The sequence below is a fragment of the Dendrobates tinctorius genome, unplaced genomic scaffold (genome assembly GCF_039654945.1).
Source record: "Dendrobates tinctorius isolate UK_male_01 unplaced genomic scaffold, ASM3965494v1 ptg000014l, whole genome shotgun sequence".
NCBI classification, from domain to species: domain Eukaryota; kingdom Metazoa; phylum Chordata; class Amphibia; order Anura; family Dendrobatidae; genus Dendrobates; species Dendrobates tinctorius.
The window spans coordinates 20,059,887-20,087,615 of record NW_027361682.1 but is presented as its reverse complement, the minus strand read 5'-3'; the positions used below and the strand labels follow the sequence as shown (position 1 = coordinate 20,087,615).

At 44.7% G+C, this 27,729-nt stretch overlaps 1 protein-coding gene across 2 annotated transcripts in view; it reads left to right on the top strand.

The window, feature by feature from the left end:
- Positions 1-27,729, top strand: part of LOC141072763 (ABC-type organic anion transporter ABCA8-like) — a 313,983-nt gene that overhangs the window by 170,531 nt on the left and 115,723 nt on the right. For both annotated transcript variants that reach the window (XM_073559970.1, XM_073559969.1), the window contains exons 20-22: positions 14,964-15,130; positions 18,004-18,131; positions 18,392-18,529. In XM_073559970.1, coding sequence (XP_073416071.1) covers positions 14,964-15,130; positions 18,004-18,131; positions 18,392-18,529 — 433 coding nt within the window. The remainder of the gene's footprint in view (positions 1-14,963; positions 15,131-18,003; positions 18,132-18,391; positions 18,530-27,729) is intronic.

Here is a 27,729-nt window from a genome sequence, read left to right as displayed (position 1 = left end):
TGAGTGTCTGAGCAAAGGGTCTGAATACTTATGACCATGTGATATTTCAGTTTTGTTTTTTAATAAATTTGCAAAAATTTCTACATTTCTGTTTTTTTTTCCAGTCAATATGGGGTGCAGAGCGTACATTAATGAAAAAAAATGAACTTTTTTGAATTTACCAAATGGCTGCAATGAAACAAAGAGTGAAAAATTTAAAGGGGTCTCAATACTTTCCGTACCCACTGCATTTGTGGATCAAAAAGGGCACAGAATTTCAGGAAAAGAACATCTCGCCAACCATTAAGCATGGGGGTGGATCAATTATGCTTTGGGGTTGTGTTTTGGTCAATGGCACAAGGATTATTTCATGGGTAGAGGGAAGAATGGATTCAATTAAATTTCAACAAATTCTTGATGCAAACATAACACCATCTGTAAAAAAAAAAGCTGAAGAAAGGAAAAAGGATGGCTTCCAGAAATGGATAATGATCCTAAACACATGTCAGAATCCACAATAGACTACCTCAAAAGGCGCAAGCTGAAGGTTTTGCAATGACCCTCACAGTCCCATGATCTGAACATCATTGAAAATCTGAGAAACCAGAGAAAAGGAGCGAGAGGTGACAAAAGATTGTAAAAATAGTATAAATTTCTTTATTAGAAAAATCCGCTAAAAACCATTACATACAAAAAGTAACAAGAAAAGTGCACCAAGATACATGCCAATAGGACGGGAAAACATCCCTATAAAGACGTCACCGCAATGTATATTATAGAACTCATAGTCAAGTGACCAGGGGGCATGGCAAGCGCTCTTTTAGGACAAAAAAAGTCATTCAAACTAAGTAGCTAAGGGCTTACCAGACTGGTGGGGGCTTCAGGGAGATGATCCCGGGGCCAGATGTCCACCTCGACGCGCGTTTCGCAGGCACAACGCCGCTTTCTCAAGAGGATGGTATGCTCCAGGCACAGGACCTTCAAGTAGCCCTTGTGACGAGTCACATGGGACGCTGTAACCAATGGGAGGACGTGTATCGGCGCATGCGCCGTTTGAGCACCAGGTCCTCAGAGCAGCGAGCGCGTCATGTCTCCAGGTGCATATGCGGGCAAGAAGATGCCCAGCAACGCGTCAGAGGCCTCCAGATGTGCCGCAGTGTGGGGAGTTGGGGCACAACATGGCAGATGAGCAAACCGCCAATGGAAAACAGTAAATGACATACATTGTCTGTTGCAGATTCATCCTTGTTTGTAGTTTTTGTTTAGTTCCCCGATGTATGTCCCTGCATTGCACCTTGTACACTATATCATGTACACGACATTGGAGGATGTACATGAAAAAGAGTCCATGATCTTATAGTCCTGATTTGTGTTTGGTATGGGGACTTTATCTGTTGGTGATATGTGGGTGCAGGTCTTGCATTTCTTACTGTTACAGGGGACTGTGCCTGTCTCTGAAGGTGATGCGAGGGTACTTCTGACAAGGATATTCCTTAGGTTGGGAGGCTGTTTGTAGGAGAGCAGTGGCAGTTTCGGGAATATTGCTTTCAGTCTGTGGTCTCTGTGGAATATGGGTTGGAGGTCAGTGCCAGTTTTCCTTAAAATGTTCATGTGAGGGTTGTACGTGACCACAAGTGGCACCCTGTTGTTTTCCTCCTTCTGTTTGTAATCCAGGAAGCTGCTTCTTGGGATCCTTGTAGCTCTGTGGATCTGTTCATCAATTACAAGTGGATGGTATCCTTGGTGTAGGAATGTTTTTCTGAGTGATAGTAGTTGTAGTTTTCTATCCTCATTGTCTGAACAGATCCGAATGTACCTTAGAGCTTGACTGTAGATTATTGATTTTTTTGTGTGTCTCGGATGAAAGCAGTTCCATCTCAGGTATGCCGGACGTCCTGTGGGGTTATGGTAAATAGTCGTTTGTTCGGTATTGTCTTTGATGTATATAGTTGTGTCCAGAAAATGGATTTGGGATTTTGAAAAGTTGAGGGTGAGCTAGATTGAGACCTGCTTTCCTTCTGAGTCTGTTGAGCTTTTTTTTCTTGTTGATGATTAGGTGGTATTGTAACTACAGGATTTTTACAACAAATTACAATACCACCTAATCATCAACAAGAAAAAGAAGCTCAACAGACAGGAGGAAAGCAGGTCTCAATCTAGCGGAAGGTAAGCCCAATATAAGCAATAATTTTAATACATCATCATCTGTTGTGAACCTCTCACAGTATGAGCCAAATATGGCAGAAATGAAAGTTCGAGCAAAGGGTCTAACATTCTGTCCCACTAAACAGCTTGACACAGCTTAATTCTGCAGTGATATTGAGGAATTCTTCCGCAGATTAAGGCTAAAAGAATTCTTCCATGACCACACAGATAACCCATCACAAATCAGTGAGACAGACACATCAAAAAAGAAAAAGAGGACAAACTGGACCCCACAACCTGGACACAACCAAACTCTGGACCACTACATAGACTGTTTCCGCAAAAAAGTAAAATCTGACATTTTGGACAAACACCTCAAAATACCACACAATATCAGCACGGAGGAAAGAAGAGCCATAAAATCCTTAAAAACCAATAACAACATCATCATTAAACCAGCAGATAAAGGGGGAGCTGTAGTAATTATGAATAAGACAGATTACATCCAGGAAGCACACAGACAACTCCTGGACAAAAAATACTACACCCCCTTTCAGGAAGATCCCACCAAAAAATGCAAAGAGGAATTAACAAAGATCATCTATGGGTATGACTCTATGTCATCCTCCCTACTGGACCTAATACCAGACAACCCCAAAATAGGTACCTTCTACATGTTACCTAAAATACACAAAGAAGGTAATCCAGGGAGACCCATCATCTCTGGTATTGGGACATTAACTGAAAATATGCCTGGCTGGGTGGAGAACATTTTGAAACCCTTGGTGAGGCAAACACCCAGCTACATCCAGGACACCACAGACATTCTCTGTAAATTGTCAGCACTGGGTCCACTTCCAGAGGATACAATATTGGCCACCATGGATGTAGAGTCCCTATGCTCCAACCTTCCTCACAGAGATGGGATTGCTGCATGCAAATATTTCCAAAAAAAAACAATCTGGCCTCGGAACCAGCCCTGCAATTCATCCAGTTTGTGCTCCACCATAACTATTTTTCTTTTGGAAACAATATATACCAACAGTGCATGGGCAGCGCCATGGGAAGCAAGATGTCACCACAGTATGCTAACCTGTTTATGGCTAAACTAGAACAAGACTTTTTGGCATCCTGCACTATCAAACCTCTAGCATACTTCCGCTACATTGATGACCTACTACTAATCTGGAAAGGCTCAGAGGAGGACTTGCTTACCTTCCACAACAACTTCAACAAGTTCCACCCAACCATCAAGCTCACCCTCAACTTTTCAAAATCCCAAATCCATTTTCTGGACACAACTATATACATCAAAGACAATACCGTACAAACGACTATTTACCATAAACCCACAGGACGTCCGGCATACCTGAGATGGAACAGCTTTCATCCGAGAGACAAAAAAAATCAATAATCTACAGTCAAGCTCTAAGGTACATTCGGATCTGTTCGGACAATGAGGATAGAAAACTACAACTACTATCACTCAGAAAAACATTCCTACACCAAGGATACCATCCACTTGTAATTGATGAACAGATCCACAGAGCTACAAGGATCCCAAGAAGTAGCCTCCTGGATTACAAACAGAAGGAGGAAAACAGCAGGGTGCCGCTTGTGGTCACGTACAACCCTAACATGAACATTTTAAGGAAAATTGGCACTGACCTCCAACCCATATTCCACAGAGACCACAGACTGAAAGCAATATTCCCGGAACTGCCACTGCTCTCCTACAAACAGCCTCCCAACCTAAGGAGTATCCTTGTCAGAAGTACCCTCGAATCACCTTCAGAGACAGGCACAGTCCCCTGTAACAGTAAGAAATGCAAGACTTGCACCCACATATCACCAACAGATAAAGTCCCCATACCAAACACAAATCAGGACTATTAGATCATGGACTCTTTTTCATGTACATCCTCCAATGTCGTGTACATGATACAGTGTACAAGGTGCAATGCAGGGACGTACATCGGGGAAACTAAACAAAAACTACAAACAAGGATGAATCTGCATAGACATACAATAAAAAATGAGCTGGACACACCTGTAGGGATACACTTCTCTAGACCTGGACACAGCTTGGCAGATCTAAAAGTCCTAATATTGAAAGGTCATTTTAATAGTGACAGAGAAGAGAAGATTTTGGAGTTTAAATTTATAAATATGTTCCAATCGCTAACAAAAGGACTGAATTTGACACCTGGGTTCATGACTCATTACATGAACAAAGTTCACACCTCCACAAGAAGGTCTTCAGATCTCTAATAGAACACTTGGTCCTCATCTGCATGTGTAACAAAAACCTTAATTTGATTTCCTTGGCCTGTCTATAGCTAGCATCATCTCATGTCCTGTTGTAATTCCTATTTAAATGTTGCCATCGTTTCTCAGTAATTCACTTGTAATCTACCCTGATGAAGGGGCCTTTTGAGCCCTGAAAGCTTGCTTGCAAATATAATTTCTCTGGTTAGCAGGGCCGGTTTTAGGCAAAGTGGGGCCCTAGGCAAAGTTTAAATTGGGGCCCCAAATGATAACATATAGCACATCACAGAAGCATTTCGATTGTATTTACATGCGCTGAGTTCAGCCCGCTAAATGAGTGTGATCGACAAAATTGAAGAAGTCGTTCAACACTTGTTTCCCGGCCTCTTTCCACCGTCTGAGAAAGAATGATGGGAACAGAACGATCACTAATGGATTACTAAGGGTATGTGCACACGTTTCGGTTTTTGCTGCGGATCCGCAGCGGATTTGGTCCTGCGGATCCGCAGCAGTTTCCATGCGGTTTACAGTACCATGTAAACCTATAGAAAACCAAATTCGCCATGCACATGCTGCGGAAAATTCCACACAGATTTGCTGCGGTTTATTTTCCACAGCATGTTACTTCTTTTTTGCGGAACCGCAGCTGCAGTGTACGTTCCGGGACATACAAATCAATCTTTCTCTCTCATCCGCACTGCCAAACCGCACTAGAACCTGCATCAAATCCACTGTACACATGCTAGGAATCCGCAGGAAAAATGCATGTGTTTTACCCTGCGGTTTCGGCCAAGATATATGGATTCTCTGCAGAAAAAGCCACAGACTAATCCGCAACGTGTGCACACACCCTAACAGATCACCATACAGTATCATGTTATCAGCAGCACATCTACAGTTTACACCCCATAGTCCTCCATATAATATAATCTGCTATAATCTGCTATGAGAAGTTTATTATACTATATGGAGGACTAGGGGGGTCCTCCATATAGTATAATAAACTTCTCATAGCCCTCTATATATTAAAATACACTGCTCAGTCCTCCATATAGTATAATACACTCGTCATAGTTCTCCATATAGTATAATGCACTGCCATAGTCACCCATAGTTCTTCATATAATGTATTCCCCATAGTCCTCAATACAGTATAACGCAGCCCACATATAGTATAATGCAGCCACCCCATAGAGCATAATGCAGCCACCCCACAGAGTATAATGCAGCCCCGCCATAAAATATAATGTAACCCCCATAGAATATAATGCAGCCCACCTCTTATAGTATAATGCAGCCACCCCTTAGAGAATAATGCAGCTACCCCAGAGTATAATGCAGCCACTCCACAGAATATAATGTAACCCCCATAGAAAATAATGCAGCCCCACCCCCATATAGTATAATGCAGCCCCTCCACAGAATATATGGCAACCCCCTCATAGGATATAATGCAGCCCCTTATATAGTATTATGTAGCCCCTCCATAGAATACAATGTAGCTCTCCTCATATAGTATAATGCAGCCTCCATCGAATATAATATAATACAGCCCCCCCATAGAATATAATGTAGCCCCAAATAGAATATAATACAGCCCACCTCCCCATAGAATATAATGTAGCCCCCCATATTATATAACACAGCCTCCCCCTATAGAATATAATTTAAAATGTACGCCATGGTATATAACACAGCCACATAGTATATAGCCCAGCACCACATGGTATATAGCCCAGCACCACATGGTATACAGCCCAGCCCACCATGGTATACAGCACAGCCCACCATGGTATTCAGCACAGCATGGTACAATACAGCCCAGCATGGTATAATACAGCCCAGCATGGTATACAGCCCACCATGGTATAATACAGCCCAGCATGGTATATAGCCCCCCCAGAATGGAATAATACAGCCCAGTAGTATAATACAGCCCAGCATGGTGTATAGCCCCCCAGCATGGTATAATACAGTCCAGCATGGTATAATACAGCCTAGCATGGTATATAGCCCCCTCAGAATGATATAATACAGCCCAGTATGGTATATATCCCCCAGAATAGTATAATACATCCCAGCATGGTAGAATACAGCCAAGCATGGTATATAGCTCCCCCAGAATGGTATAATACAGCCCAGCACGGTATAATACAGCCCAGCATGGTATATAGCCCCCCAGAATGGTATAATACAGCCCAGCATGGTATAATACAGCCCAGCATGGTATATAGCCCCCCCCAGAATGGTATAATACAGCTCAGTACAGTATAATACAGCCCAGCATGGTATATAGCCCCCCCAGAATGGTATAATACAGCCCAGCAAGGTATAATACAGCCCAGCATGGTATATAGCCCCCCAGAATGGTATAATACAGCCCAGCACGGTATAATACAGCCCAGCATGGTATATAAACCCCCCAGAATGGTGTAATACAGCCCAGCATGGTATAATACCACCCAGCATGGTATATAGCCCCCCCAGCATGGTATGATACAGCTCAGCATGGTATAATACAGCCCAGCATGGTTTATGCCCCCCCAGAATGGTGTAATACAGCCCAGCATGGTATAATACAGCCCAGCATGATATAATACAGCCCAGCATGATATATAGCGCCCCAAAATAGTGTAATACATCCCAGCTTGGTATAATACGGCCCAGCATGGTATATAGCCCCCCCAGCATGATATGATACAGCCCAGCATGGTATATAGCCCCCCCAACATGGTATGATACAGCCGAGCATGGTATATAGTCCCCCCAGAATGGTGTAATACAGCCCAGCATGATATATAGCCCCCCCAGCATGGTATGATACAGCCCAGCATGGTATATAGCCCCCCAGAATGGTATAATACAGCCCAGTACAGTATAATACAGCACAGCATGGTATATAGCCCCCCTAGAATGGTATACTACAGCCCAGCAAGGTATAATACAGCCCAGCATGGTATATAGCCCCCCAGAATGGTATAATACAGCCCAGCACGGTATAATACAGCCCAGCATGGTATATAGCCCTCCCAGAATGGTGTAATACAGCCCAGCATGGTATAATACGGCCCAGCACGGTATATAGCCCCCCCAGCATGGTATGATACAGCCCAGCCTGGTATAATACAGCCCAGCATGGTTTATAGCCCCCCCCCAGAATGGTGTAATACAGCCCAGCATGGTATAATACAGCCCAGCATGATATAATACAGCCCAGCATGGTATATAGCGCCCCAGAATGGTGTAATACATCCCAACTTGGTATAATATGGCCCAGCATGGTATATAGCCCCCCCAGCATGATATGATACAGCCCAGCATGGTATATAGCCCCCAGAATGGTGTAATACAGCCCAGCATGGTATATAGCCCCCCCAGCATGGTATGATACAGCCGAGCATGGTATATAGTCCCCCCAGAATGGTGTAATACAGCCCAGCATGGTATATAGCTCCCCCCAGCATGGTATGATACAGCCCAGCATGGTATATAGCCCCCCCAGAATGGTGTAATACAGCCCAGCATGGTATAATATGGCCCAGCATGGTTTATAGTCCCCCCATCATGGTATGATACAGCCCAGCATGTTATAATACGGCCCAGCATGGTATATAGCCCCCCCAGAATTATGTAATACAGCCCAGCATGGTATAATACGGCCCAGCATGGTATATAGCCCCCCCAGCATGATATGATACAGCCCAGCATGGTATATAGCCCCCCCAGAATGGTGTAATACAGCCCAGCATGGAATATAGCCCCCCCAGCATGGTATGATACAGCCCAGCATGGTATATGGCCCCCCCAGCATGGTATGATACAGCTGAGCATGGTAAATAGCCCCCCCAGAGTGGCCCCACAGTCCAGCACTCACACTGATTTTAAAAAAAAAAACACACTCCTCACCTTCTCCTCGTGCCTGCGCTGCTGGCTGCTCCTGTCTCTTCCTGCTCTGTCTGGCACACAGTGAGAGCGCAATGACGTCATCGCGCCCCCGCTGTGTCAGAGGCAGAGCGAGGAATGATGGGAGAGGGAGCGTCAGCTGACTCTCTCTCCTCCCATCACTGCCTCCTTCAATGCGGCGGCAGCGGGAGTCGGCGCTGGGGAAAGGCAGGCCCCCTGCCTCACAGGGGCCCCATAACGGCTGTGTGATGTGCCGCTGGCTGGGGGCCCCTGGAGGAGCAGGGGCCCTAGGCAGCTGCCTGGTCTGCCTGCCCCTAACGCCGGCCCTGCTGGTTAGCCAATAAAGGTATCAGACCTTGAATACTTTTCTCAATTTTTTTGGGAGACATAAGTATTTACATACTATTTTTACAATCTTTTGTCACCTCTCGCTCCTTTTTCTCTGGTTTCTTATGTATCTTGGAGTTGGTGTAGTTTTTCATAGGGAGGCACATCACTGGATGTTTCCTTCCCTTGCACTAATATGCAACTGGGTTTTGTTGCTATCATTTAAAATCTGTGGCGAGACCTCAAAATAGCAGTGATGACCCAGGACTCTTTCAGAACTAGAAAAATTTTCCAAGGAAGAATGGACGAAAATCCTTCGAACAAGAATTGAGAGCTTCTTGGCTGGCTGCAAAAAGCATTTACAAGTTGTGATACTTTCAAGAGAAGTTGATACTAGGTACTAACCATGCATCAGACACATTCCTGTCACGTTCCCCGCACTGCACTTGCTCACTGAGCCAGTGCAGGTGTCCTGAGTACAAAGACAGTGCTCAAAGATACCTGTGAAGCAGGGCAGCAGCGGTGATGATGCATGCTTCAGAGTATCAGGACCTGAAGCACATGACTGCTGGGGGCGTGACCTAAGCTCCACAGAGCTAGGAGCTGCAGGGAAACTCCTAGAAAGGTAACTACGGGACAAGTTACCAAGGGGCATAGACAGGGGCGGAAACCAGATGAAGCCAGGGTCAAAGCACAAGATAGCAATACAGTACCAAAGGTTTAGACAGAATGGATAGTCAGGACATAGCAATAGATCAGAAAACCAGAACGGGCATTAGACGGTACAATAGGGGTAAACTGTAACGGAGTAACGATAGCCAAGCCAGGAGGTCAGAACCGGAGAAGACAATAGGACCAAAGCGAGAGACGGAGTACAGAGTGAGGAAACAGACCGGGTCATACACGGGAAGCAAACAAGCAACGCAGAATACACGCACACCAGGGGTCAGACACACCAGAACAACAGTATAGCTGACAGAGAACCCTGGTAAAGAGTGAGTATAAATACCCCTCCCAGATCCAGAAAGAGGCCACGAACACTTAACCCTGTGAGTGCAGGGCAAGAACCCTGTTCAAACCATGACAATTCCTTTTTGTAATTTTTCAAATTTAAAAGATGTGTGTGTGTGTATATATATATATATATATATATATATATATATATATATACACTCACTGGCCACTTTATTAGGTACACCTGTCCAACTGTGTGTTAAGACTTAATTTCTAATCAGCCAATCACATGGCGGCAACTCAGTGCATTTAGGCATGTAGACATGGTCAAGACAATCTCCTGCAGTTCAAACCGAGCATCAGTATGGGGAAGAAAGGTGATTTGAGTGCCTTTGAATGTGGCATGATTGTTGGTGCCAGAAGGGCTGGTCTGAGAATTTCAGAAACTGCTGATCTACTGGGATTTTCACGCACAACCATCTCTAGGGTTTACAGAGAATGGTCCGAAAAAGAAAAAAAATCCAGTGAGCGGCAGTTCTGTGGCCGGAAATGCCATGTTGATGCCAGAGGTCAGAGGAGAATGGGCAGACTGGTTCGAGCTGATAGAAAGGCAACAGTGACTCATATTGCCACCCGTTACAACCAAGGTAGGCAGAAGAGCATCTCTGAACGCACAGTGCGTCGAACTTTGAGGCAGATGGGCTACAGCAGCAGAAGACCACACTGGGTACCACTCCTCTCAGCTAAGAACAGGAAACTGAGGCTACAATTTGCACAAGCTCATCGAAATTGGACAGTAGAAGATTGGAAAAACGTTGCCTGGTCTGATGAGTCTCGATTTCTGCTGCGACATTCGGATGGTAGGGTCAGAATTTGGCGTAAACAACATGAAAGCATGGATCCATCCTGCCTTGTATCAACGGTTCAGGCTGGTGGTGGTGGTGTCATGGTGTGGGGAATTTTTTCTGGGCACTCTTTGGGCCCCTTGGTACCAATTGAGCATCGTTGCAACGCCACAGCCTACCTGAGTATTGTTGCTGACCATGTCCATCCCTTTATGACCACAATGTACCCAACATCTGATGGCTACTTTCAGCAGGATAATGCGCCATGTCATAAAGCTCGAATCATCTCAGATTGGTTTCTTGAACATGACAATGAGTTTACTGTACTCAAATGGCCTCCTCAGTCACCAGATCTCAATCCAATAGAGCATCTTTGGGATGTGGTGGAACGGGAGATTCGCATCAGGGATGTGCAGCCGACAAATCTGCGCCAACTGTGTGATGCCATCATGTCAATATGGTCCAAAATCTCTGAGGAATGCTTCCAACACCTTGTTGAATCTCTGCCACGAAGAATTGAGGCAGTTCTGAAGGCAAAAGGGGGTAGAACCCCTTACTAGCATGGTGTACCTAATAAAGTGGCCAGTGAGTGTATATATATGTATAATTTTCTAAAATACAAAGGAAATATGTCATAGTTAACCTTTTAGGCCTTTTAGAGATCATTACATCTATAACTTTCTTAACTGTTCACAATGACAGTAATTTTGACCAGGGGGACCTAAACTTTTAAATGCCACTGTAGTTTATCAGTGAATTCTACTGTGGCATAGATGTCATCACTACTGTTACTCCTCCATTGTGCCATTAATACAGGATCTAACTCAGGATCAGTACAGGATAAGTAATGTAATGTATGTACATAGTGACTGCACCAGCAGAATAGTGAGTGCAGCTCTGGAGTATAATACAGGATGTAACTCAGGATAAGTAATGTAATGTACAGTATATACTCAGTGACTGCACCAGCAGAATAGTGAGTGCAGCTCTGGAGTATAATACAGGATCTAACTCAGGATCAGTACAGGATAAGTAATGTAATGTATGTACACAGTGACTGCACCAGCAGAATACTGAGTGCAGCTCTGGAGTATAATACAGGTTGTAACTCAGGATCAGTACAGGATAAGTAATGTAATGTATGTACATAGTGACTCCACCAGCATAACAGTGAGTGCAACTTTGGCGTATAATAATAGGCAAGGCCAGTTTTAGGCAAAGTGGGACCCTGGGCAAAAGTTTAAAATGGGGCCCCAAATACTAACATATTGCAACATCACACCTAAAAATTTTGATTGTATTTACATGTGCTGAACTTGTGTGCGACAATATTAAAGTAATTTGATGCTTGTTTCCCGGCCTCCTTACACCGGCTGAGGAGCCATGATGGGGACAGAATGATCATTAGTAGATCAATCTGTCCCCATACAGTATCATGTTATTCAGCAACATATGTGCAGTCTTTCCTGGAGATGTGCTGCTGAGAACTATGATTTTTGTTTCGGCATAAGCAATCCAATCACTCCATGAATAGGCAGCATTTTGCTTGTTTAGTATAATACACCCCATAGTCCACCATACTGTATAATGTGACCCATAGTCCTCATTACAGTATAATACTCTCCTCATAGTCCTCCATAAAGTATAATATACCCCATAGTCCTCCACATAGTATAATGCACCCCATAGTACTCCATATTATATAATGTGCCACATAGTTCTCCATATAGTATAATACACTCCCCATAGACCTTCATAAAGTATAATGCACCTCATAGTCCTTCATGTTGAATAATCTGCCTCATAGTAATCCATATAGTATAGTACACTCCCCATAGTCCTCCCCATAGTATAATGCACCCCATAGTCCTCCATATTCTATAATGTGTGCCATAGTCCTCTTTATAGTGTAGGACACTCCCCATAGTCCTCCATATTGTATAATACAATCCCCATAGCACTCCATGCAGTATAATACACTCCCCGTAGTCCTTCTTATAGTAATATACACTCCTCAGTACTCCAATGCACCCCATAGTTCTTCATATAGTATAATGCATTCCCTATAGTCCTCGATACAGTATGATGCAGGTCACATCAGTTCATATACTATAATGCACTGCCCATAGTATGATAGAGTAGAATGCAGACCCCATATAGTGTAATGCACCCCATAGTCTGCTCAATGTATAATGCAGCCCCCACAGTGTATAATGCAGCTTCCCACAGTGTATAATGCAGCCCCCATAGAATATAATGCTGCCCCCATATACCCCATAAAGTATAATACAGGCCCCCCACTGAATATAATGTAGCCCCCCATAGAATATAATGCAGCCACCTCATAGAATAAAATGCAGCCCCTATACAATATAATGCAGCGACCTCATAGAGTGTAATGCAGCCCCCCATAGAATATAATGCAGCCACCCATATAGTATAATGCAGCCACCTCATAGAATATAATGCAGCCCCACAGTTCTGCAGTATTATGGCCACCATGTATTCACTGATATATATATTGTCACGATCAGGGGGTGTGACCTTTGGCCGCACATGGCTATCACAGACACAGGGGGGCTTATCTTAGTTATCCCAGCGCTGGCACCATGTGATAAAAACAGCAAGCTAGTCTTGCCCTAACAATTTATCGCAGGGGGTTATTGCACATATCCCACTGCTGCCACAATATGTTACAAGCTGCCGGGATTTTATGTATACCCCACTTTTCAGTTCTACTTTGGAACTCGCAGCTCTCCAGCGCCCCCTTACCCTCAGGTCAGTCAGGGAACTACACCTAGGATAAGTAGTCACCTGAGGGGCTACTTGTTGTGCACTGGCTATTAGGCCGCTGCAGTGAGGGAATTATAACTAGTCCTGGCCACCGCCAGACATATCAGCTTATAAAACCCATTCTGTCACTGCCAGCTGGCCCACCTGCCCAGAGCACCCTTCGCTGCCACCAGCTTATGATTTCTCTTATTAATATTTCAAATTAATAGAGGGGTTCGAAGCCAACCCAAATCAGTAGCATAATTAGCTTATAGGTGCGTGAATTTGTCACAGAGCAAGGAGACAGACCTAATAAATTTTATAGTTTATTCCCAAAAGATGGGCAGTGTTTACAAAGATATAAAAAGATTTTACAATGGGAGACAATTAAAATATGTACAATGCGAATACAATAAAAGGGAGATTAAGAGAAGGAATAAAACTCACATGTTACTTAGATCATTTCAGGCAGAACCATGCTGGGGGAGGAGGAGGAGCCAGACGTCACCATGCATTTGATATTCTATTGGCATGGCATCCCAGGCTAGAATGAATGGGGGGTTAGGGGACAATTACTTATACCTTTGGACTGGTGACATCAACAAAGGGGCTATCTTGTGACAGTCCTCCCCTTTCTCAAAGTACAGATTTGGGTTCTGAAAACTTATAACCATCATATCGGGGCTTGAGAACCTAGCAGAATATCGGCAGAACCATCATTCATCTTATATTGAAATTAGCTTTCTGATGACATCAAACACTAGCTGTCTATCACGCTCTGTTCAGGAAAAATCTATTTCTCTGGTTCTGTTAGTGTTAGAATTTAGTAAGAACCACTGTGGCGAAGCCCGCTTGGAGCATGTCCCATTGTGTTATTTTCATATTTCTGTCGTAATCTGGCAGCTTTTTATGACCAAATGATTAGATTCTTATTATTGTCTGTGAGAGTACCTGCACAAGGTGGAACAGATAAAGGGACCCCCTGCCGTGAGGCAGGAAGCCAGTGACTAGTAATTCAGGTTACACTGGTCGTGTGTGTGTGAGCTGCGGGGGAGGAACAAGGAGGTGAGTTGCTGCTGTCTCAGTTTACAGGCTGCCAGTGAGCCAAAATATGCAGGCAAAGGGAAAAGAACAGGGGGGTCAAACCCGCACACTGACTTAACAGGGCTCAGTATGCGAATAGAAGTTTCTGCAATGTGATAATCAGGGGAATCTTATGTGATATTTTACATTATCGTAACATATATATATATAAAAAACTACTACTACTACTCACCTGTCCTCCTTATTTCCCCGCTGCTCTGATCTCTGCAGAGTGTCTCCGCTGCTGCACTGCCCAGCATACAGCATGGTGTGCGATGAAGTGACGTAATCTCGCCCCCCCTCAAAGGCAGAGGGGAAAAATGGATAATGTATGTACACAGTCAATCCACCAGTAAAATAGTGAGCACTGAGCCCAGCACGGGGTATAATTCAGGATGTAACTCAGGATCAGTATAGAATATGTAGTGCAATGTATCCACTTAGTGATTCCACCAGTCAAATAGTGAGTGCAGCTCTGGAGTATAATACAGGAGGTAACTCAGGATCAGTACAGGATAAGTAATGTAATTTATTTACACAGTGACTGCACCAGCAGAATAGTGAGTGCAACTCTGGTGTATAATACAGGATGCAACTCTGGATCAGTACAGGATTTGTAATGTTATCTATGTAAAGGGAACACAGCTATACAGTATGTGCAATATATTTTGTTTCCTTATTTTCCAGATTACTGATCTTGGTCTTGTTTATGCTACCACTGATTTCGATGAGAATATTTATTGCCATTTTTCCTATGATATATTCATTGGAACTTTCCCCCAATCTGTACTTCTCAAGACCAGGAGATCGATACCATGGATACTACACCAGCCTCTTGATTCACAATAACACAGGTATCTGGTTGAGAAGATGTGATGTTGTGGGTTGTAATAATCACTTAGGCAGTGTAGGGATTGTACTCGCTCAGGTGCAACGGGAGTCAATCAGGCGGCGCGTTCCTTTAAAGTTCATAGGGTTTATTGCTTCATAAACCAAAAACAGCACATCACCAAAAGAACTAGCCTTCAGCTCAGGAGGAAAAAAAAACATAACTGTCCATTCCTTCATGCTCAGTCCTGGAGCCTCAGCACACACAGGAGGCTTGTCCCTCCCCATATACAGCCCCGTGTTTCAGGAGTAGTCTACATTATAAAGGTATAGCCACACCCACGAACCCAGCAGCTGACTAGTCACGTGATTATGATCTCACCACAGGTCCTTGCAATACATTAGAAGTATAGTGATATTCATTAGGGCTTATGTGTACTAAAGAAACACTCTGGGCTTACATTACAGAGACATGCCACCTCTGAGACACATACCTCCCATCGACTATACAACCCTTAGCCACGCCACAGCAGGTTAACAATACTTACGGCCATGGTCTTACAGTAATTTCAGGTAGATAATACAATGTCCCCAGTCCACAAGATCCCAACCTGGGATCGGTAGTTCCACTGCCTCAGTACCAGGTGATACCCACTGTCTCCCAACTTTTGATTGGCTCACAAATTTTGATATCTTCCTCTAGTATAGTCTGCAGCCACAGCCTATGTTCCTCCAGATGATGGATATCACGATCGTAGCACGTGTATCCCACTCCAGCCAGCAAAAACAGTCTTTCAGATTGTTTCTCAAATACAGACAACAGATCCCACAACCATACCTTGACTAAACATGTGGCTTATTGTTCTCCCTCTCCTGGGATCAGCACCCTGGAAGGGCAAAAGTGTTCACACCCACCCCCTTAAACATCAGCTTTTAGCACAAAGAATGAAGCCCACTCTGCAACCTGTCCGCAGGGCTGTGCACTAGGGATGCCCTCTGCAGAGAGGAACAAAAACACACATACCCTAACAAGATGCAAGACTGAAATGCTAATGTAGGCCTTATGTATACATGAGATCCAGCCCATACGTCCTCCTCTACTTACTGTCAATGGAATGAATGGAAACACTGACTTGTGACGCTGAACACTCTGCAAGAGAAATCCTTGCACCCCAAACTGACGAGCAAGCAAGTCATCTCATACTGGTTTTCATTCAAAATAAAATATTCCAAGCTTATCTGCAATATGTCCCACACTGGGGTTGTTATCAGCTTGTCTATACTCCTGATCTAATTTGGAGATATTTTGCGGCTGGTATTGCTGATTTTCCATGTTGGAGGCAGTGGAAGCCTCTATGGTTGTCATTCAGTGTTATCAGACACATACTTTTATCCAGTAGAAGAAAGAGGATAGCACCGCTGATACCGCTCCAACTACGCAAATCAATGCGGTGTTAAAAAATACTGCAGTCATATACCCCAAGACTTCGGTTGCTCACCCAGAAACAACAATATCGCAGATCCAGAATAAAGAGAATGGATAGCACTCACCAATCTTGAAATTCCACACTTTATTGGTAACGATTAAAACATCTTCAATGGGAGAGTAAGAAAAGGAGTGTGCAGGTGACAACCTGCACACTCCTTTTCTTACTCTCCCGGTGAAGATGTTTTAATTGTTACCAATCTACTGTATTCTATTATTTCTAAACACTGTTTTTCAGTGATCACGTTGTATCTCCGTTCATACTGCACCCACACACACAAATGATACAACATTTGAAAGGAAAACTTGCCCCCTTCAGCAAGAAAATAGCCAAACAAACCACACATCCACGATTTGATCACAAAATACAGTTTAAACATTAATTTTCAAAAACCTTCTGTAAGGAAAAATGACCTACAGGTGGAACCACAGTACCCCAAAGCACATTACCACAAAGCTGCTTACAAACATTACAAACAAATCCAAACATTTGCCTTGGGGGCTTTCCAACTTGCGGAACTGCTTGCCCAGCCTATTTTAGCCAAATTGGAGGATTGCACACTTCACTGCAGGTGAGGCACATATGCAAACACATTTGTAAACATGTACTGCCTTGATGAAGTGCACACTTGCTCCGTTCATACTCCACCCACACAAACAAATGATAAACTATTTGAAAGGTCAAATTACCTGCAGATGGCAGCATACTACCCCAAAGCACACTACCACAGAGCTGCTTACAGACATCACAAAAAAATCCAAACATTTGCCTTGAGGTCTTTCCAGCTTGCTCAAGTGCTTGCACAGCCTATTTCAGGCACATTGGAGGATTGCACACTTCACTGCAGATGAGTCACATATGCAAACACATTTGTATACATGCACTGCTTTTTCGGTAATTACTTCGCACCACACACGCAAATGATACACCATTTCAAAGGTAAACGTGCTCCCTTCAGCAAGAAAAGAGCCAAACAAACCACACATACAAGATTTTATCACTAAATACAGTTTAAACATTCATTTTCATAAACCTGAGAAAACACAATGACCTGCAGGTGGCACCTCAACCGGAAGACATTTTTTGCGCTCTACTTATCAAAACAATTTATTGTATTACCAAACTCAATATATAAATACCTGTCTGTGTTCATCATCTCATGAAATACATTTAGATTTGACCAGCTTGCTTTTTCTGAAATTGCCTGCGCCCCCGACGACCAATGTGCGAAAATTTCGCACTGGCCAAGCTAGTAAAATGTGGAATTTCAAGATTGGTGAGTGCTACCCATTCTCTTCTGGATCTGAGACACATACATACCTTTAGGGCAGTTGAATAGAATTTTCTATAACTTGCTAAAATGATATTTCATTTGACTATATAGGATTTCTTCTTTCCTGTCAACCTACCAGGCTCTGCTATTGAAGACTTTGTCATGGCCATACAAGCACAAGATATTGTGGTTGATGTGGTGGATGGCAAATATGACCCAAGCACTGAAACATACCGGGGAGCCATTGAGGTTTCTACTGGAGAAAAGGTCATTCATCGTTTTTGCGTTGCCCATGGGTGATTTCTTATTATTATGGTAATAAAAGGGTCACTGCATGCATTTTGCCCATGGGTGATTTCTTATCAGCATGGTAATAAAAGGGTCACTGCATGCATTGAATCTAATGGTAGCGGTAAATATTTGGAGGCAATAAGCGCCCCTAGTGGCAGTTTTTTATGGTCTGTATTTTGCGATGTGGTGTAGGAGTCTCTTATATTTATTTGCATTAATTTGGTTTATTATTGTAGGGCTATAGCTTTCAAATAATTGGAAACACAAAAATGATAAACATCTTACCCGTCCTTGTGAACATCATCAGTAATGCTTTTCTCAAGTTGTCGAAGTCTGGAAACCTCATCCATGTGTGGAACAACCCTATATTAAAGGTACGTCACTGGTGAAAAGTGAAGTAGAGGTGATATTATCTGTCTCTGGGAATTGCTGGGATAATAGTCATGATATCATATCTCCAATAAGTTTTGTTTTGGCAGACAACATTAGTTGTGAGTCAACTTTTATTGCAGGGAGGGGTGTCAGCCTTTAAAAGCTATGTTCTCCTTTTTGCCATCTATTTTTTCTTTGCTACAACTTAGCAAAAATAAAAAATAAGGCAACTTAGCAGACAGTTCGTATCAAAAAATATCTTACTGATTGGTGTTTACAGCATACAGTGGGTACGGAAAGTATTCAGACCCCTTTAATTTTTTCACTCTTTATTTCATTGCAGCCATTTGTTAAATTCAAAAAAGTTCATTTTTTTTCTCATTAATGTACACTCTGCACCCCATCTTGACTGAAAGAAAACAAATGTAGAAATTTTTGAAAATTTATTAAAAAAGAAAACTGAAATATCACATGGTCATAAGTATTCAGACCCTTTGCTCAATATTGAGTAGAAGCACCCTTTTGAACTAGTACAGCCATGAGCCTTCTTGAGAATGATGCAACAAGTTTTTCCAGGACGTCCTTTCCTGACAGCACAATGGGGTTGTCCTTCCTTTCATCCTTACAGGGACAGGAAATGCACGAGAGGTTAAAGGTCCCCTCCCACACCCACACTCCAGTGTTTTTCCTGTCCCTGTAAGGACAGGCACGAGAGATGCCGCAGAGGAAGTTAGCCGCGGCATCCAGCAAGGAGCTTACCGACGGGCCCAGGGGGATCAGGATCCACACGGCAGCTGACCCCCGTCAGACGGTCCAGGGCGGGTTCTCCACCAGGTGTCCCGTGGAGAGTGGCTCCGGGACTTGGAGCCGCTTCCCCTCAGCGGGGCTCTCGGCTCCCGCCGCCACACGCCGCATCATCCGGAGGAGCAGAGGCACTGGAGCAGAGGCGGCCGCATCACTTCTGGGCGCCCGATGATGACTTCTGGTGGCATCACGGGCATGGGCGCATCAGAGACGGGCGGACGCGGCGGACAGCGTGAGGTGACCGGTGGAAGGTAGGATAAAAAGGCGGGGGGGGGTCGGCCATACAGGTCTGCTGCAACCGCACACCACCATGGAAACTGCTGTGAAAAATGGTGATCAGCCCAAGCCAGCGTCCGTAAGTAGGGGGCACGGTGGGCAGTATATATTAAAAAGACAGGAGCTTGAATAAAAGAATTCCTGTGCTTTATATTAAGGAAAAAATGGCACCGGCTCCCGCAGCATCAACCTCCAGGACATCAGGCAGACCCAAATGCCCCATCTGTTTCAGCAAACTACCGGGGTCATGTTAAAAACCCCTATGTGAAGACTGCACCCTTAGGATCATCAGAGGCGAGCAGGCCTCTTTCCTTGCAGAGATGCGCACAATGGTCAGAGAGGAAGTCCAAGCCTCCGTCTCCGGACTGCTACCGGCTCAGTCTTCCAGCCAGGCTCAGGCTAAGAGACCAAGATGGGTGTCCGATCAGTCATCAGATGAAGAAATTCAGGGTACGGACTCGGAGGAAGAGGGCGAAATCACCTCAGAACACCCTGAAGTAGGGAAAAGATACCTCCTCTCCTCAGAAAACACGGACGAGCTTCTTGGCGCCGTGAGAAGCACTATGCAGATTGAAGAAGCCCCAAAGACTCAATCCATCCAGGATGAGATGTTCAGGGGCCTAAGAGCTAGGATCCGTCAGGTCTTTCCAGTTAACAACCATATCCGTTCAATGATTCTAGAAGAATGGGAGGACGCCGAGAAACGACTGGCCGTGCCTCGAGACTTTAGCTTTGACTATCATTTAACCAGGAAGACATTAATACTTGGGATGAAGTTACTAAGATCGACTCCCCGGTGGCCAGGGTGTCAAGGAAGACTTTAATTCCCTTTGAAGATTTCTCTAGCCTCAAGAAACCCATTGACAAAAAGGCCGACGTGCGCCTAAAGAGGGCTTGGGAGGCCTCTGCGGCGGTTATGAAAGCAAACATAGCCGCCACATCGGTCGCCAGATCCATGCATCTATGGCTCGACCACTTAGAGCAACAATTAAAAAAGAAAACCCCTAGAGGCGATATCTTAGAAGGCCTTCCCCTGTAAAGGATCGCAACCGGATTCCTGGCAGACACTTCAGCTGAATCCGTGTGATTTGCAGCCAGGAATAATTCTTTATCCAATGTGGCTCATCGTGCCATATGGATGAAGACCTGGTCAGGGGACTACCAGTCAAAAAATAAATTATGTGCCATACCCTTCTAAGGTGGAAGAGTTTTCGGGCCGACCTTAGATAAGATTCTGGGGAATGCCTTGGACGACCAAAAAGGTTTTCCCGAGGAAAAACCAAAAAGACATTTTCCCTTTCAAAAATCCCGTTCTTACCAAAGGCAGGAATATAGAGGGAAGGGGAAATCATCGCGCTGGGAGTACGCAGGGGGGGGGGAAGTAGGGCTCCCCCGTATCGCTCCGGACAAAGTTCCAGAAGCAGGAGACAATGATGATATGATGCCATACCTGTAGGGGGCCGCCTCAGACACTTCGTGGAGGCATGGGAACTCATCTCCCAAAACCGGTGGATTCTCAATAGGTCTCCCAGGGCTATACCCTCGAATTCACAACACCCCTCCGGCACGATTCGTGGTTACAAATCCCCGGTCCAAAACCCTGACAGATCCTATATGGGCAGACATAAAAGACTTGCTAAGGTCAGGGGTAGTGGTTCCGGTTCCAGAAATAGAGAGAGGTCAGGGCCACTATTCAACCCTCTTCACAGTAAAAAAAAACGTCGGGGGAGAGTCGGACCATTATAAATTTAAAGCCATTAAATCAATGGATCCTGTACAAAAGATTCCGAATGGAGTCTCTAAAAACCACCATCCCACTGATAGACCGGAACGCCGCAATGCGCACAATAGATCTAAAAAGTGCATACTATCACGTTCCCATCCACCCTCACTCTCAGAAGTTCCTACGCTTTGCACTAAAAACAGGAAGCAGGTACTACCAGTTTCACTTTCAGGCTCTTGCTTTCGGCTTGGCTTCAGCACCTCAGGTTTTTACGAAGCTGGTCGCCGAGATCGTGGCACACTTGAGACAAGATGGAATAATCATCGTGCCATACTTGGACGACTTCCTCGTGATATCTCATTCAGCATCGGAGTTAAAGGAACAACTAGTCTCGGTAATTGCCACGCTTGAAAACCTGGGCTGGATCTTGAACAAAGAAAAGTCAGACCTGCAGCCCGGTACCCAGAAGAAATTCCTGGGAGTCATGTTAGATTCCAAAAGCAGAATCTCATTTTTACCAGAGGTAAAAAAGTAACCCATCATGGACAAAGTTCGCCAGCTAGGGCGAGATCGAATATCCATAAGAACCGCAATGAAGATCCTGGGTACCCTGACAGCATGCATACCCTGCGTAATGTGGAGCCAGGCTCACACAAGATGCCTACAAAGGGAGATCCTGACAAAATGGGACAGACGACAGTCCTCTCTGGACAGGGAGATTCAGCCGTCCCCAGCCTTGAGATCATCTCTAAAGTGGTGGATCAGTCACAGAAATATCAGCCAGGAGGTGCCTTGGATCCTGTCACCATGCATAACTATAGTCATGGATGCCAGCAAAGACGGATGGGGGATCCATCTGGAAGGAAGGTACTTGCAGGGAACATGGCCCAGAAACATCAGCTCACAGTCCTCAAACTACCGAGAGCCACGAGCAGTTTGGGAGACACTAAAACGAAGCAGGTCGAGTCTACGGGACCAACATATAAAGGTCATGTCAGACAACGTGACCACAGCAGCCTTCCTACGCCATCAGGGGGGCCCAAGGCACGGGAAGCTTCAGGATTTAGCAGCCCGCATCCTCACTTGGGCAGAGAACAACGCTCGTTCCTTGTCAGCAGTACACCTAGAAGGCTCCAGGAACAACATAGCCGATTATCTGAGCAGACAGGAATTCCGAGTGGGAACTAAAAGAAGAAATCTTCATAGACTTGTGCCATCGGTGGGGAACCCCCCAGCTGGACCTCTTCATGACAAAAAAGAACACCAAGCTAAAGAGATTCTACTCCCTCAATCCAGCGGACCATCCAGAGGGGGTCGACGCCCTGAACCAGAGTCCAGTTCGGCACCCAAATCCAGAGAACCTACAGCTGGCAGCATGGAGCCTGAGAGGGATAATCTAAAATCCATAGGCCTCTCAGACCAAGTGATCTCCACGTTGCATGCTAGCTGTAAGCCCATTACGAGTGCAATATATCGTAAAATTTGCAAGAAGTTCTGCTTGGAAGGTGGTAGTACCCCCATAGACACGTCTCGCCCAAATATCCCTCAAATCCTTGACTACCTGCAGGCAGGATTAATAAGAAAAATGGTTGCACTCAATTGCATTAAGACATGTCATTATGAAATCTAAGAAGTGTGAATAGCATAATGGCTTTGGAAACTTAGAAAAGACACATGAGATACTTAGCACAAAATTTAACCAAAAATTGTGAGCCCATTCACCAACGTCAAGGTAATCTCAAAATCGAATGGGTCCCTAATCTAACTGCCTAGTGTGAACACTTACCTCTGGCTAATAACAAGATAAAGCCTTATTTATAGGAGGATAGGAACCAAATGATTGGATGTAATTAAAATCACAGCTTGGTGAGACTAGTTCTTGATGTGCCGTCAGTTTTTCTGTTATTTGTATACTAGCTTTCTGACTGAGAACTCAGCCCTTCACCAAGCTGTGATTTTAATTGCACTTTAATGACCGGGCCAATTTTTACAATTCTGACCACTGTCCCTTTATGAGGTTATAACTATGGAACGCTTCAACGGATCTAGGCGATTCTGAGATTGTTTGTTTTCTCATGACATATTGTACTTCACTGTAGTGGTAAAATGTCTTCGCTATAACTTGCGTTTATTTATGTAAAAAAACGAAATTATGACGAAAATTTTGAAAATTTAGCAATTTTCAAACTTTGAATTTTTATGCCCTTAAAACAGAGAAATATGTGACACAAAATAGTACTAAACAACATTTCCCACATGTCTACTTTACATCAGCATAATTTTGGAAACAACATTTTTTTTTAGGAAGTTATAAGGGTTAAGAGTTGACCAGCGATTTTTACAACAAAATTTACAAAACCATTTTTTTTAGAGACCACCTCACATTTGAAGTCACTTTGAGGGGTCTATATGGCAGATACCGTAATACCCAAAGGTGACACCATTCTAAAAACTGCACCCCTCAAGCTACTCAAAACTACATTCAAGAAGATTATTAACCCTTCAGGTGCTTCACAAGAGCAGAAGCAACATGGAAGGAAAAAATGAACATTTAACTTTAGTCACAAAAATGATCTTTTAGCAACAATTTTTTTATTTTCCCAAGGTAACAGGAGAACTTGGACCCCAAAAGTTGTTGTCCAATTTGTCCTGAGTACGCTGATACCCAATATCTGGGGGGAACCACTGTTTGGGCACATGGCAGGGCTCAGAAGGGAAGGAGCTCCGTTTGACTTTTTCAACCTAAAATTGGCTGGAATTGAGCTCTGACGCCATGTCGCATTTGACGAGCGCCTGATGTGCCTAAACAGTGGAAACCCCCAACAAGTGACCCCATTTTGGAAACTAGACCCCCTAAGGATCCTATCTAGATGTGTGGTGAGAACTTTGAACCCCCAAGTGTTTCACTAAAGTTTATAATGCCCGAGTGTGAAAATATAAAATCCTATTTTGTTCCCACAAAAAATATTTCTTAGTCCCCAATTTTTAATTTTCCCAAGGGTAACAAGAGAAATTGTACCCCAAAAGTTGTTGTCCAATTTGTCCTCAGTACGCTGATACCCCAAATGTGGGAGAAAACTACTGTTTAGACACATTAGGGGCTTGGAAGGGAAGTAGTGACGTTTTGGAGTGCAGACTTTGATGGTCTGCGGGCGTCATGTTCCGAGTGCAGAGCCCCTGATGTGCCTAAACAGGAAAAAAAACAACATACAACATCATTTTGGATACTAGACCCCCAAAGAACAAATCGAGATGTACCCCAACTAATCTAATGTTTCCGGTAAAGTAAATTAGTAGTGCATGGAGGTGTGGTACAATTTGAAGCAATCCTTCATACACAGGCCAGGTTTTTCGGGGCAGGTGTCGCATTGATAAATGGTGTCCTGCGTATTCCCTTTTTGTAAAACACTTGACACCTTTTTTGCGGCTTACCTTTTCTTTGGGTTGGCGGGACCACCCCCGGAAAATGCTGACCTGGTACAATACGAGCACCTTCAGTTCCAGAAGTACTGGGGCCCGCTCTTTCCTGAGTGCCAAACATCAGGGCCTTAACCACTACCTCGTGGAACTGAAGGTATGATGTATCGGTGTGGCGTGCACATCGCGACAGCAGGAATGCGTTGAGCATTGCCATTTGGACGATGTGCACGGCCAGCTTTTTATACCACACCTTGGCCTTCCTCACAGTATTGTACGGTTGAAGGAGTTGATCGGAGAGATCAACGCCCCCCATGTTTTTATTGTACCCCAGAGCACAGTCAGGTTTGCTGACCTGTGTAGAGGTACCCCGTACAGTGCAGAGGGGGCTGCCATCACCGTGTATGGTGGTCAAGAGAAGGACATCCCTCTTGTCCTTGTACTTGACCACCAGTAGGTGGTCGCTACATTGGGCTCTGCGCTCACCTTTTCGGAGCATCTTCCCAAATAGTGTCTTCGGGAGGCCTCTCTGATTTTTGCGGACAGTACCGCAGGCTGCGGTACCTCGTGCAGAGAGAGATTTGTAGAGTGGGACGCTGGTATAAAAGCTATCCGTGTTGATTTGATAAACTTTATCCAGCAGTGGGTGCACCAAATCCCACACAATTTTCCCACTCACTCCCAGGAAAGGAGGACACTCAGGGGGTTCAATCCTGGTGTCCTTCCCTTCATACACTCTAAACCTGTGGGTGTACCCTGAGGTACTCTCACACAGCTTATAGAGTTTGATTCTGTACCTGGCCCTCTTACTGGACAGGCATTCACGGAATCACACCCTTCCCTTGAAATGAACCAAGGACTCATCCACGCAGTTGTCCCTTTTGGGCACGTACACTTCAGCAAACTTTTTGTTGGAGTGTTTGATGACCGGCCGAACTTTGAAAAGACGATCAAAGTTGGGGTCATCTCGTGCGGGACACTGTGCATTATCAGTATAATGCAGAAATTTGTGGATGGCCTCAAAACGCGTCCGGGCCATGACCATTCGGAACAATGGAGTGCTATATAAAATATCAACACTCCAATATTGCCGAAGTTTGGGCTTCTTCAGGATCTCCATATGGAGGACCAGGCCCCAAAACTGCGTCATTTCAACTGCGTCTACAGGACACCAGTTTGAAAATGATGAACGCGGGTTTTGTTCCAAAAATTGACGAGCGTACAAATTAGTTTGCTCCACCATGAGGTTAATAAAATCCTCAGAGAAAAAGACTTTGAAAAAGTCAATTTCTGTGAGGCCGGTGGTGTCAATCTTGATTCCTGATTCTGTCACAAAATCAGGAATCAGTGGCTCATAATTTTTGGGGGGCGAGGTACATACGGGGAGCGCGAGAGATTGGGCAGGGATCAACAGTTAGGGTTGTAGTTAGGTGGCACAAAGGGGGGTGAAAAAAAAGAAAAACGGCAGGCGCAAGCTTTGATAAGTGACGTGCGTCACTTATCAAAGTTTTGCGGCTGCAGGATGTGTGTACAGAGGTGGCGCAAGGGGGCTAAGGAAAAAAAAGCGAGCACGAGTGTTGATCGGTGAACTGCATCACCGATGAACGCTCACCGGCTGCGCACGGAGGCAGCGCAAAAGGGGGGGTGGAGGGGGGTAAAAAGATGGGGAAGGAGGGGATGGGGGGATGAAGATAGATTGGGGGTGAAGATAGATAGGGCAGGAGATCAGGGATCAGGTAACACTTACAGTAGTAGTGTTCTTTTTTTCTTCTCTCTTCCTTCTTCCACAGGGATTGTGATGCTACAGGCTGCTGTGGCACCACAATACCCAGCAAAGGAGCTCTTGCTGCATCTGACCTCTCTGCAAGAATCCTCAGCTAGAGTGAGGACCCCTGCAGAGACACCAGACAGGTCAACTGCAAGTCAGAGACAGGTCACAGAGCAGTCACATCACTGCTGTGACCTGTCATTGGTGGGATCGATTTTGTTGTGAGTTCATTTTTCCCTTCACCATTGAGGTCTGATGAACTCCCTCCTCTGGTGAAGGAAGGTAGTGAGACTGATTACCAAACACCTGGGCAGCTAGATGATGACTGGGTGGCTGGAATTGAGGACTGGATATAAGGAAGCCAACGCCCTTCTGCCTTGCTGGTGATCCTGCTGGATTCTTGGAGACCAGTCTGATTCCTGCGTCTCAAAGCTAAGTTTTTCTGCTCTGCTTTGTACTCTTAAGTCTTGTTTTTGTTTTGCCTTGTTTTTAGGGAGTTCTGCCATCCCCGGCCGGGGGTGAGCTGAATTCCATTTTTGTCTCTGATCTGTTGATCTTTTGCTCTGTCTTCAGAATATACCTGAGTGCTGATATAGTCTTTTGAAGCCTAGCGTCTTCAGGGCCTGTTTTTCCTATCAGTCGGTTGTCTCATTTTGGATAGGTTTTTTGCGGATGGCAGACAGCAGCTTTCCTATCCTGTCCTATTTAGTTAGCTTGGGCCCCATCATTTGCTCAACCTATCTTTCTATCTGTGTTAGTGTTTTCATCTTGCTTCACCGTCATTATATGTTGGGGGCTGCCTATTGCTTTGGGGTCTGCTCTGGGGCAGCTTAGTTTTTCCTCTTTCTGTCTTTAGGCTATGTAGTTCTCCGGCTGTGATCGAGGGGTCTAGGGCACCGTAGGAACCCCCCATGGCTACTGCTAGTTGTGGATATTTTCAGGGGTCTGCAATCCGATAGCTGCCAACCTCTCTGGTTTTTCTGGACTTAGCTAGTATTTTGTTTTTTCCTCCTTCGGTGACTCATCATAACACGATTGATTACATCGATCCCACCAATCCCTGCAGGCCCTGGTGACCATGGCAACTGCCTAGGATCGGAGCTCACAGCTCCGATTCCTATGCAGGTCACGGCCAGGTCACCAGTAGGGCACAGAGCAGTCACAGCGGTACCAGGCACCGGCATTGGATCGGGGCTAATACAGCACCGATTCGG